Source organism: Epinephelus fuscoguttatus, linkage group LG9 (assembly GCF_011397635.1).
Source record: "Epinephelus fuscoguttatus linkage group LG9, E.fuscoguttatus.final_Chr_v1".
NCBI classification, from domain to species: domain Eukaryota; kingdom Metazoa; phylum Chordata; class Actinopteri; order Perciformes; family Serranidae; genus Epinephelus; species Epinephelus fuscoguttatus.
The window spans coordinates 13625862-13639125 of NC_064760.1; the positions used below are offsets into that span (position 1 = coordinate 13625862).

A 13264-nucleotide genomic window follows, 5' to 3' on the forward strand; every position below is an offset into this window, starting at 1 on the left:
GCATGGAGGAGGAGGAGGTGTGGGGTGTTTTGCTGGTGACACTGTTGGGGATTTATTCAAAATTGAAGGCACACTGAACCAGCATGGCTACCACAGCATCCTGCAGCGACATGCCATCCCATCCGGTTTGCGTTTAGTTGGACGATCATTTATTTTTCAACAGGACAATGACCCCAAACACACCTCCAGGCTGTGTAAGGGCTATTTGACCAAGAAGGAGAGTGATGGAGTGCTGCGGCAGATGACCTGGCCTCCACAGTCACCGGACCTGAACCCAATCGAGATGGTTTGGGGTGAGCTGGACCGCAGAGTGAAGGCAAAGAGGCCAACAAGTGCTAAACACCTCTGGGAACTCCTTCAAGACTGTTGGAAAACCATTTCAGGTGACTACCTCTTGAAGCTCATGGAGAGAATGCCAAGAGTGTGCAAAGCAGTAATCAGAGCAAAGGGTGGCTATTTTGAAGAAACTAGAATATAAAACATGTTTTCAGTTATTTCACCTTTTTTTGTTAAGTACATAACTCCACATGTGTTCATTCATAGTTTTGATGCCTTCAGTGAGAATCTATAATGTAAATAGTCATGAAAATAAAGAAAACGCATTGAATGAGAAGGTGTGTCCAAACTTTTGGCCTGTACTGTATTTCATAGTAGGCACCGGAACCACCCGCCCACTTGTAGGGTACCTTTAACATGTAGTTTCCCACGCATTGACATACACGGTCTACTCAGTGAGTGAGCAAGAGATTAACACTAACGTTACCGACACAACACCACCATAAAACTCTGATTAGCCTACCACGTGCATTTCAAAGACAAGCCAACAGATCCAACGACAACAGCCAGCAAAATAATAGAATACAATAGTATACACTGAATATAGCCCAGAGAAACTTACAGCCATTTAGCAGACAACAGATCTCCTCATTTTGCAGCAGCATCACAGCAACAACATCAGCAGTTGGGTATAAAAAATATACAGCAACAATATGTAACTTGAAGCCCAAACCAAGCTGCTATAATAAACAATAGAAGGGCCAGATGAGAAAATTAAGTAGTATTCCTACCTTTTCACACTGCCAATGTCATCCTGAGATGCTGAGGTAACACATACCGAGGATTTTTGCTCCTGAGACAAGACATCAAAGTATTCTGAGCTTGCACAGCAGTCATTGATGAGGGTAGCTGCAGCAGAAGATTCCTCCCAGAGCTCATGGCTTTGCAAAGCTGCTAGTCTCTGTCATTGTAACGTTAATGCTAGCGGCAGTAACGTTAGCAGACTTGGTGCTTGTACTGCTACTCTCTGCATATTCTTCTCTGCTGAGGTTTGTTGGCTTTCTTATTTCAAAAGCCTGAAAAATGCTCAATTGCTTTTGTTTGCTCATTTCTAACCACTTTTGCTTGCTAACACACAAGATAAGTAACACAATATTGCTAGCATTACAATTGAGAAGCAGAAATGTTTATCATACTCTGACCACTGGCCCGTGACATGTGCACCAAATGTATTTGTGTCATAGTGAGTGGACACAGGCAAAAAATGCATCTCAGGCACATTCATCAGTAAAAAATAACCCAAAGACACAATCTGCTGCTTTTGTCACAATTTTATTTTCAAGATGGGATGATAAATTATTGAAAAAAAAATGTATGCACAGTGTGTACAGGCTTACGACTGCCGGCGCCACTGATACAGAGACAGTATTTTAACAAATGTCTGATGCAGTGTCCTGCTGTGGTCCAGTTCATCTGGGCTGCTGAGAACGGAGGCATTTTAGCTCAGGTCCAGACAAAGCAACCACACTAAGACAGTTTGAAAAGGAACCTGTCAGTCAACATCTAAGAGAGATCTAATGCTGTTTGTGTGTTGAAGGTTAGACGGTTCAACCACAGAACTGTCTGTCAGTGGATGTGCGACACCTTTGACACGAAAGCTAGTTGGTGTAATGTGTCTGTTGGTCACATTTATCGGCTCAGTTCTCAGAAACAAAACTGAAAACAGAGGTACATTTTTCCAGTTACCTACTTCATGCATACAGCCATTTCCTTCCTGAAAGCGGGTTAAGACCACTCTTTTGAGAGCAGCAAAATTTTATAGACATTCATAGTTCTAACAAGATGAACTCTTATAACTTTGGTGATCTGCCTTAATTTTTTAATCAAGCGTCTTCATCAGGTCAGAGTTTTAATTTGTACAATACTTTTGTTCATGACCAAAAGGTTAGCTACAGATCTAAAAAGTGAAACTTAAGGCTAATTCACAATACTTGATTTTCACCCCGATTTTGCGTCGCGGAGACTATCGTTATCTTTTGAGTGTTCATACCTGGGGATGTGTGTTTCTGTCAGCAGGAGTCTCACCAACTGCGTTAGGACCTGTGTGTGCACACCACAAGATTTCTCCACAGAGCCCTCGCCGACAGAGCCCCAGATAATGCGGTGACGTCACCAAACTTGGAGACGACACATTGTAAAGGCATGGATATTCTTTCCAGTATTGAATCAGATCTGCCTCCAGGGCCTGGGTCCAAACACAACGTGCTCCCCGTGATCCTGTGGACGCCGCCATTGTTGTTGGTGCTTACCGGCTTGTCAGTGTTGCCAGATCTTTTGAGAGAAACTGCGTGCTGACATGGGACGTATCCTGCCTCTCACTGGCTGATGCTCTTTTGTCAATCGTGTCATGCTTCTCCAGTTTTCTAGCATGCCAGATATCCAGTCCCAGTCACAGACGAGGGGGCGACTTGCTCGTAGGCTTGTTCAAACATGAGGACTCGTTGTGGCAGACTTATCTGCTGACTCCCCTCTGACCCAAGGTGGCTCTCAAGATCCTCTGCGACGTCAAAATCACGGTGAAAATTGTGTAATGTGAACTAGGCTTTATGCAGACGTGCCTTAAACTTGCATTCTTTCTTATCACCAGCAGGGGGCGACTCCACTAGTTGCAAAAAGATATCCGATTATATGGAAGTCTGTGAGAAAATGACCCTACTTTTCACTTGATTTATTTACACAGTGAACACCGTTTATGGTCTCAAATGGTAGTTCTAAGTCTTCACCAATACAGCATAATGTACATTTTACACTAGCCTGATTAGGCTATGAGTTGTTTTGATTTAGCAAAAGCTAGCCTGTCTCTGCCTGGCACCGCTGCTATAAAATCTCCCCATACACTATTTCTACTTAAAGCAGCCAGGGTTGGGACAAGCAAGGATTTTATATAGAGCACCCCCAGATATGGGCGCTCTGATAGACTGGCCACCAATCTTTATTGGCAGATTGCCGTTCTCAAAGGTTTGACAGCTGATCATTAACTCTTTTGGACGATGCTACTTTGCAGACAATGAATCTGTGTTGACATCAGCAGCAGGAGAGCTTGTCCATGTTGGCTGTAGGCAGCTTGTGGCTGGATCTAACTGCTGACAGAGGTTGCACTTAGTAACAGCCTATTATGATGCATTTAAGCTGTCTTCAGTAAAAATTAGCATTGAGCAAAGGTAAATTGTAAGGGTCATATGATGTGTTCACATGTAATCTAGTGAAATGTATGGAGGACAAATTTGTTGATGTTTTCACAGCAATGTAAAAAAGATTTTAGAGAAGGAATTATGATATATATTTCATGTTGTGAAAAGGCTTTTGAAGCAGTATTGACCAAACAACAGTTGCAATAGCCCTGAAGTTAATTAGCTACAGTGTAGGCTAACACTACACGTTAATATAGTCTTGGGCCCAACTCTGCACTCTCTTGCCTTTTTTTTGCTTTAGTGGCCTGAACTGACTTTATTTTTGTAGCAGCGAGATTACAGTAATTCTAGGGTGTGTTTTGCGCCCTTGATTTAAATTGGCTATAGGTGTGAAAGTGAGTGTCAATTGTTGTTTGTCTTAGTGTGTCAGCCCTGTGATAGTCTGGCAAAATTTTCATCCTTGATCCAGCCAAAGAGAGCTGAATACCTGGTCTGGTTTTCGTATACATTATAAAACTAACTTTAGTGTAGAAATAACCGAAAACAGCTACGAAAAATACTCCACCACCTAACTGCTCATATTTTTCTGCATTGCTGTCTTCTATTCAAACAGACCACAAAACCTCAGAAGTCATGAAGTTGCATAAGAGCATTGTGACAGGAAATGTACTTTTGAAACCTCCTTCTGTGACAGTCTGACCCATCACTACCATCTCATATCACCTTATATCATCACCTTTACTATTCAAACAACCTACGAAGATCCCAACAAGAGACATGTGGATGATCCTTTCATGGATTGCACTTCTTCTTTTCCATCAGGGATGTGAGTACTTTCTAACTCTGTCCAAACAATTTATTATTTGAGTGTTTTGTAGGGGGAAAACTTTGTTTCAAGTATATTTTTTTTTACTTATTTGTAGTAAGCTAATTCTGGCCACCTTTCTCTGAACAGTTGTATGTAATGAAACAAACCAACTTTATATTTCTAGCAGTAGTTACAGAAATAAATGTGTGTATAAAAGCATATGGATCATGTTTAGTAAGATGTTTTTTTCGCTCTGTCTTTCAATTCAGATGCACTGATTCCAGTGACCACAGTTCAACTTGGTGAACCCGTGACCTTCACATGCATTTACCATGATTCTGAGTATAGTAACTCACGAACCAAGTGGTACAAACAGAGTATTGGGGATACGCTTACCTTAATGTCTACACTGCTGAAAGGCACTGCAATTCCTACGTTTGAACAAGGGTTTCCTCCCTCGCGATTTAATGTTAACCATACCACAACCATGAGCACTCTGACCATTTTAAAGACGATCCAAGAAGATGAGGCTGTGTATCACTGTGCTGTCAGTAGTTGGAGTAAGGATGAGTGGAGGAGCACATACTTGTCTTTAAAAGGTAATGAATGTCTGTGAATTTTCAGTAGTGTGTAGATGTTCCAACTTTGCCTCCTTAACTACAGAATATAGACAACCTTCTTACATTTTGCACTATATTTTGTAGGAAACACTCAGAGTACGTCGAGATATACTGTTGTTCAGTGGCCAGCAGTATCTAATCTAGTTCATCCGGGAGAGACTGTCACCCTTCAGTGTTCAGTCCTCTCTGACTCTAAGAAGAAGTCCTGTCCAGGTGAAACCAGCGTGCACTGGTTCGGAGTCAGATCGCATAAATCTCACCCAAACATCATCTACACTGATGGAAATGGACCTGATGAATGTGACAGGAAACCTGATGCACGTTCTCCTCCAAATAGTTGTGTTTATCACTTCTCCAAGAATGTCAGCTCCTCTGATGCCGGGACTTATTACTGTGCTGTGGCCACATGTGGAGAGATATTATTTGGAAATGGAACAAAACTGGACATTGAAGGTAACTCATCATTCTGTTGACCTAGTTTTCTCTCTTTATGCCCCTTAAGTGGTTTCAAGGTTGGAAAAATCATCTTAGTCCACACTGTTTGACAGCATAATATATTGTATATTGTTATCACCTTGTTCTAACCTAAGACATGTTTTTGTTGCTGCATGAAATGGAAATGTAGATGTCTAAGGCTTCATTTTACGCACATTTCTCTGAAATGGATCCCATCATTTTAGAAGATATTTGGTTTATTCCTGTCTCAGTGATAGGAAGGAAAGGATAAGAAGTTCTGCAGGTTTGAACAATGGTTTGCTGTACATTGTCAGTTTGATCAGCGTTTATAAAGGAAATTTTGATATTTTAAGTATTAAATAGTCTTGATCAGAAGTCCAATAACACCTAAAATGATCAAGCAAATACATGATCATTAAATGCATATTCATTTACTTTTACTTAATTTATTAATTTATTGTGTGTTCCTTCTGAATGTTTCAGGAGCCAGCTCAGGGTCTGTTTTTGTTTTACTGGAGGACAGAGTAATTCTGCTCCTCCTGTGTGCTGTCCTGGCTATAAGTGTGATTGTTATAGCTGTCCTCATTTACATCATCAAGAAGAACAAGTGTGGTTATTGCAATAATGAAGGTAATAAAAGTTACCTCATATCACGTTATTTGGCAAATGCTAACATGGATTAGTGTTGTAGCATAGCTGTTGTAAATAAGTGCATAATACTTTTTATCTTTTATTATAGCTGCTGTTTCCCTGCAGCAGTATCTTGCAAAAAGGAATTTAAAGGTAAGATCTACTAAGCAAAAATGTTATGATGCTTCTTTATTGGTATTTGTGTCTCTCATATCTCACATGATTTGTGATACATTTCCTCAGACAGGTGAAGACACATGGGCTTATTCTGCTGTCGTCTTCTCTGTGATGAAAGCTGACAGTGGTGGACCGAGGGATTTAAAGGCAGCAGAGAGAGAGAGGATCTACGCAGCTGTCAAGGCTTTTGGGTTGGATTAGCAGGTTAACTGGACTGTTTGAGATCACTTAGTACCATATGGCAATGTAAGACCCAGGCAAATGAGCTCAGCAAGACAATCTGTCAGTATTTATTTAAGTAATTCAGAGTATTCATAATATGTAACTTAGTTTGAGTAATCTAATACCATACAAATTACATATTTGGGCTTGTATTTAATAACCTGTAGTGGAATAGATTTCACATGTAACCCTCCAAACTTTGCCAGTGCAGAGCAACAGTGATTAGCGAGCCAGTGGGATAAACACAAAGGAACTTAAATGCAATGCAACATGTACGCATAGTTGGACTTTCTACAACAACAAAGAAAAGAGAAGCTTGGATTACAACACACACACTGAGGGAATGTGACTTCAGTCTCTGCTCAGGACTCATTACTCAAGTATATTTTTACATAGCAGCTGTATTAATGCTCTGTATGACCTGTACAGCATCATCTGTAAAGCTAGAGGCTGTTATTATATGTGGCTATTACATGTAGGTGATTTTTTTTTTCTTTTTTTTCTTTTTTTTTTTACATATAATGTACATTTTAATAGTCCAGTATGTAGGATTTAGCGAAATAGATAGAATTTAGTATTAATAACTATGTATTAGTTTTTAATCTCCTGATATTAAACATCATTACGTTTTTGTTACCTTAGAATGGGTCATTTATACCTCCATACGGGCGGGTTCTCCTCTGCAGAGTGTGTCATGTTATTTCTACTGTGCCTCAGGATGGACAAACCAAAACACCGGATCTAGGTCGGACCATTCGCATTATTGCATTTTCACGTCAGCCACCGTAGTTATCCTGCATGCTTGGCACACGGGAGAGGTTTCAGGTGGTTGCAACCTCACCCCAAGATGCCATTAAAATCCTACTTTTTATTGGACTTTTAATTTAATGTTTTGTGGTCATGTGTAAGACTAGATGATTAAATAAAAGCAGTGCTTTTTGTTTCATTCATGTATGTTGGACTTTGGTGAATTTTGTGAAACCGTGATGAGCACAGTGAGAGTGAACATCTTCCCTTCATCTGTCTTTATTGCTTTCACACTGCTGTTGCACTTTGTGTCTTTGTCAACCAGGTTATATTAAGTCTTTCTTAAGTCTTACTTTTAACATGAACATTGTTAAAATCAAAGCTCTGCATAGTGATTCTAAATATAATGTAGGTGAAACTTGATGTGTAATGTGGTTATGTGATTTAAGTCTCAGCAGGAAACTGCTGCTGTTATTCAGTGCTGTTTAATGAAATGTATATGACAGGAAATGCTGCTCCAGTCATAGTGAAAGAACAAAAAAGTAACTTATAGGTCTGTGACCACGCAGAGAGAGCCAGGCAGCTCTTTTCATCAATACACAGAAACCACAAAGCAGGGAATCTCCATATTTAGTCTGTCTCTAGGTTTAATAAAGGTGGTAAAAGTTTATCAATGTCACTTTTCCCCTGTTATTTATATTGTTTGACCACTTAAACTGTTGGGAAATCTTTGTAATGATCCACGTCAGTGCAGAAATCACACGTGGTCTTTTCCTGTGCCACACTGCTGATGTCAGCATGACAATCTGTCAATAGTTGTTTTTCAGTATGTGACAACCACGCAACACAATATGTAACAGCCAACCATTAATACTGATGGTATTAAGTGGGGGGAAAAGAAATCATTAATTCAATTCTCACTCATTTAATGTGGCAGAATAGCCTGTAGATAGCATTAGAAGAGCTTGGTGCTGTTGTTTTATTTTCTTCAGAATTAGTCTGTTTTCATGTGTGATTTTGCAAGACAAGGTAACAAGTCCAGTAGTAGCAAATGAATTTATTCCCCTCATTCCTTTAAAATACATAAGTGCACCATATAACCATATTTTGATAATAAAATAATCATTTCATATGTGGATGAAACACCATTTCTTTGTAGTCACAATTCATCTTACTGTGATTTTTCTGTCTCTTTGGAGTTGCTTTGCATTTCTTTGTGGTTATTTTGAAGCTCTTAATGGTCAGTATTTGGAAATTTGGTTGACATTAACACTTTGGGCCACCTGTGCCCAGTGGACCCATTCAGTAATCCTTCCATGCCCTACACCCAAATTAGGTGTGAGGTCCCCTTTATAAAGATTACTTTAAAAATAACTTTCGATTCACGATCATTATACTTTCTTTTCTGCCTGTGATTCAGAGCGTGGCTGTTTTCACACACAGCATTTTTGTCTGAGAGGAAAGCTGCCTGGAGCAAATTTTATAGATTAATTTAACTCACTCCAGGAACTCTTGTCTTCTGTATCATATTATGTAATTCAATGATAATTTATCCACTGGAATTTTACAATGTACAGTGATTTAGCAGTGATACTCAACTCTTGGCCTGTAGGCCAAATCTGGCCCCTGACCATAGTCTAATTCACACTAAGAGTTTTTTGTACGTTTAATGTAAATAAGGTGCAAGAGTGCATAAAAAGCATAAATATAGAGCTTGATATATAAATGCCAAAGGATGACCACTTGGACCTCCCAACAGAAATCCAGGCTAATTATTTATAAATATTGTTGTTTTTTTAACTTTATTAACTGGCCACTGGTCTGCTGTCATTTTGCAAGGCAAGTTAAGTATCCTTGTAGTGGGTAAACATTAAACCCAGCCTGAGCCTTTACCATTTCCAGGTTGACAGGGTTATAGTTGTCCATCAACCTTAGACTTCACCAATAATATATGAAAGATAAAGGAATAGAAAGTTTCTTATGTTTCTACACATACACTCTGTTTTTTTTATCAATGTGTCTTTTTGAAATGATATCTACTGGTAGAGACCGACCGCTTTCTCTTTCTTGTCTCAAAGCTTTTAACAAAGGCAGTCTGCACTTGTGTCTTGAAAGCGACATGCAAAGCGACATGCAGAAGCTACGATGATAGACAAAAGCTGTGGCGGGCCATTTTCCTGCCTTTGACCAACCACCAAGGCTGTTTACTCAGAACAGACCTGACTACAGGCTTCAACAGGATGTGCAGTGAGGTTAGAGGTGCAAGAAGGATGAATACAAGAAGCTTTTTTCAGGTTTCACCAGTGGACCTAAGTAAATTGTACTATTAGATTAGAAAACTTTACTAATCCTGAATGGGGAGACCGATTTGCCACCAGGAAAACTCTTCTAGACAACAAACAATATAGACAGTACATTCACAGTACACAACAGATACAAATACAACAAGTAATACCAAAAAAGGCAATTTGAGACATAATCCAACCTGTTCCTTTTTGTGAAATCGTCAAATACGACCACTTTGTCAGTGATTTTGACGTCAGACACCTGACGGCAAAAACCACCTTTCATGGCAATATGACTCACGGCTGGGCGGGCGACATAAGTAACCTTGCTAGATATGACCTTTTGCAGTGTTAAAATACACCGGCAGTGGGCCAGATTGCTCCTGTTGCAGCAGTTTTATAGGCGGATGGGCAGCATTAGTTCATAGTGTGGCGGGACAGCACCTGTCTTGGCGGTATGATAAGCCACTGGACACTATCAAGTTGAAAGTCTGCCAGTAATGATGTAATATAAGGTGCTGGAAAGTCCCAATAGGGCAGGCAATGGGGGTGATGGACAGGTCAAGAAAACTGCATTTCTATCTACAGTATTTATGTGAGACTTTATTGTGAAATAAATTATGACAATAATTAGTAATTCCACTTTGAAAATGTAAAAAGGCCACATTCAAAATGGCAGCAATGTAAAGAGAAAAAATTATTTTTTAGCAACGTCTGGTTTTGTCAAATCACAACACATATCAAATTATTGTAATACTAGTTATAAAAACAGTAATGATAATATAACAGGTCGGGGTGGCAGCAGATTAATATTAAACACTGACGTTGAGTCCTGTGCTGACAGGAATAACTCTACAATGCAAACAAACATTTTCTCAAAAATGACGGTGTAAGTTTTATGGTGTTATCCTGTTTTTATTTAAACTTTGTACATTACACATTCACACACACATTGATACATATGTATACATTTTTACAAATAACTATTTTATTCATCACTGCCTATGAATAGTTACAGCTTTTCCTCAGTTGGTGTAAATGTAGAGTGGAAAATGTCTGGAAAATATTTGCCATAGTTTCAGGGAACAAGTCCATAATGTCAACCTTAAAGCCACAGTGTGTAGGAATTTCTCCCGTCTAACGTTGAAATCATATCTTGCATTCAAACAGATAGCGCACTCTAGCGCCTCACTGTTTCAAACGCGTATTGCAACAATGGTAGTCGCTGTGTACCAAAAAGCTATGATAACGTTGATGAAACCATGTCATCCGATACTTCATGGAGTATTCATTCAGGCTCCTACGTAGGACTGTTGTGGCGGGTGTAAATTGAAACAAACCAATCACGTCTTGTCCTTTGACAACTGACAAGTGGCTCAGCCTCACACACCTCATCTCTCTCCTCGCAACACTGCGCCGCTAACAGCTGTTAGCCGCTGTTAGCGGCCAGCGCTGCTACTACCCTGGCACTACTGCAGCATAACAAAGTCCCACTCTTTGAGCATAATGCAGGATCATGTATTATGCAGCATCCTAGGAGACGGAATCCTCGTCGCCAAGAAGGCGCAAAGGGAGTCAAAAAGGTAACGTGACCGACGATTGTATTACCATTCTCCTTCAGCAGCTCTCTCCACCTGGGAAAAGCTACCCCGATGTGGACCCTCATTTTTTGTAATTCACTGGTCACGTTGCCTTTTCTATTCCCATTTGTGCTTTCTTGGTGACGAGGATTCTGTCTCCCATGATACTGCATATGCATGATCCTGCATTATGTTCAAAGAGTAGGACTTTGTTTCAAATTTGCCAGGGTAGTAGCGAAGCGCCTCTTGCTCCTCTCCTTCATCTCCTCAGTCACGCAGCGCTGGCCTGGCTCTCAACGAAAACGCCAAAGGTGGGGCTGTATGTCCCTTGCTGGCAGATGTATTCTCAAGATGACGAAACATTATGGAACCCCACAGACGACTTACCCACACAATGTACAAGCAAATCCGAAATAAGTCAGATTATTGGTGGAGGTAATAGTACACCAGTGATGACATATTTATGAATGCATACATCAATTTTTGCCAATAAACAACTGAAAATGTTACACAATGTCCCTTTAAAGGGAAATTTCGGTTTATTTCAACCCGTCTCCTATCGTCCTAAATTTGTTTCAAGTCACTAGCAACATAGAAATAATAGTTAGCATGTTAGCCGTTAGCCTAGATACAGCCGTAGCGTCAGACCTGTTAAAACGTAATTGAACGGGCATCCTTTCAAGTGCAAAGTTAGTCCACTAAACAAGCTTTTTTTCCACAAAGACCACCTCATATCGTTAGGATAAATGTCAGAAAACATATAGAAAACGACATGTAAACGTGTTGTTATACCTTACCGGTGTGGTGCCATGTTTGTTGTTTACCATTTAGCTAAGGCTGCAACCGGTCCCTTTCCTTGCAGCAGAGGCATTCCTGTTCTGTGGGCACTGGGGCACAGCATTCACAGGTAACGTTACACCACCAATCTCCAGAGCTAAAGCCTTCCAGCAGCCATTCCTCCCCTCTCGTCCTCTACCTGTTGTGCCTCTCTCTCTCTCCTCCTCCTCCGTTCTTCAATTTCACGAAGCTCTTCGTCAGTGTATTCTGGCTCAAATAAATAAGGGTGGCCATCAAACTCTGCAAAATCAAATTCCTCCTCCACAAAGTCGAAGTCTGGCAAAAAGTCAGCCATTATTCTGTAAATCTTTCATAAAATAAATGAATGAACCTTTCAGGCTACTGTCCGGTTCTGCCTTGCAGCTGCTGCTGCTTGTTCTCACGACATTTCAGGCACGGTATGAGATCGCTGCTTGTTCTCGCAATATTTCGGCCGCGCTTTGGGAAGCAGAGGTAAATGGTAAACACACCGTAAGGTAAGACAACAACTCTGAAGACCACCTAAATGTGGAATGTTAGTATATAGGCTTTCCACATCGAGAGGCGATGGCCGCCCTTATTTATTTGAGCCAGAATACACTGACGAAGAGCTTACAACAGGTTACAACAGGTAACGTTAGAGGACGACAGAGGAGGAATGGCTGCTGGAAGGCTTTAGCTCTGGAGATTGGTGGTGTAACGTTACCTGTGAATGCTGTACCCCAATGCCCACAGAACAGGAATACCTCTGTTGCAAGGAGTGGGACCGGTTGCAGCCTTAGCTAAATGGTAAACAACAAACATGGCACCACACCGGTAAGGTAAGACAACACGTTTACATGTCGTTTTCTATATGTTCTCTGACATTTATCCTAACGATATGAGGCTGTCTTTGTGGAAAAAAAGCTTGTTTAGTGGACTAACTTTGCACTTGAAAGGATGCCCATTCAATTACATTTTAACAGGTCTGACGCTACGGCTGTATCTAGGCTAACGGCTAACTATTATTTCTATGTCACTAGTGACTTGAAACAAATTTAGGACGATAGGAGACGGGTTGAAATAAACTGAAATTTCCCTTAAAGTGTAAATAAACAACACACAACTTTACTCTCTCCATGTAATACTTATTGTCATGGCTCTCTCACATTAGAAAGAACTGAACTTTCTTGACAATCAGTGGATTCCACCCAAACAGAGGTCAGCGCTTGTCATTGCCACTATCGTCTCGTAATCTTCCTCTTCCATTGTAGAGAAAGGTCCGTGCCTCTGTGTCACCATCCTAAAAACAACAGCTGTTGAAACAAAGGTTTTAGCGGCCCACTGTCATTCCCAGATCATCAAATACTGATCCTTTGTCATACCCCTCTGCATGTGACAATGACCCCAAAGGCACCCTTTGGTGAGTCTATAAGACACACAGGGCTTTAAACTAATTCCAGTGTAAACCTATCTG

The 13264-nt window shown here is 40.4% G+C and overlaps 1 protein-coding gene across 1 annotated transcript; it reads left to right on the forward strand.

The window, feature by feature from the left end:
- Positions 1 to 4175: 4175 nt before the first annotated feature.
- LOC125895060 (uncharacterized) lies at positions 4176 to 8183 on the forward strand. The gene is made up of 6 exons (XM_049586826.1): positions 4176 to 4293; positions 4545 to 4874; positions 4980 to 5348; positions 5835 to 5981; positions 6091 to 6134; positions 6225 to 8183. The coding sequence occupies exons 1-6, from the start codon at positions 4245 to 4247 to the stop codon at positions 6357 to 6359; spliced, it is 1074 nt and encodes a 357-aa protein (XP_049442783.1). The 5' UTR covers positions 4176 to 4244; the 3' UTR covers positions 6360 to 8183.
- Positions 8184 to 13264: the final 5081 nt, after the last annotated feature.

What these genes read in the sequence shown, in the direction of transcription:
- LOC125895060 (XM_049586826.1), top strand. Translation starts at nt 4,245, where the DNA reads ATGTGGATGATCCTTTCATGGATTGCACTTCTTCTTTTCCATCAGGGA. An exon ending in TCTTCTTTTCCATCAGGGAT is followed by an intron (nt 4,294 to 4,544) that starts GTGAGTACTTTC and finishes CTTTCAATTCAG; the next exon opens with ATGCACTGATTCCAGTGACC. An exon ending in CACATACTTGTCTTTAAAAG is followed by an intron (nt 4,875 to 4,979) that starts GTAATGAATGTC and finishes TATATTTTGTAG; the next exon opens with GAAACACTCAGAGTACGTCG.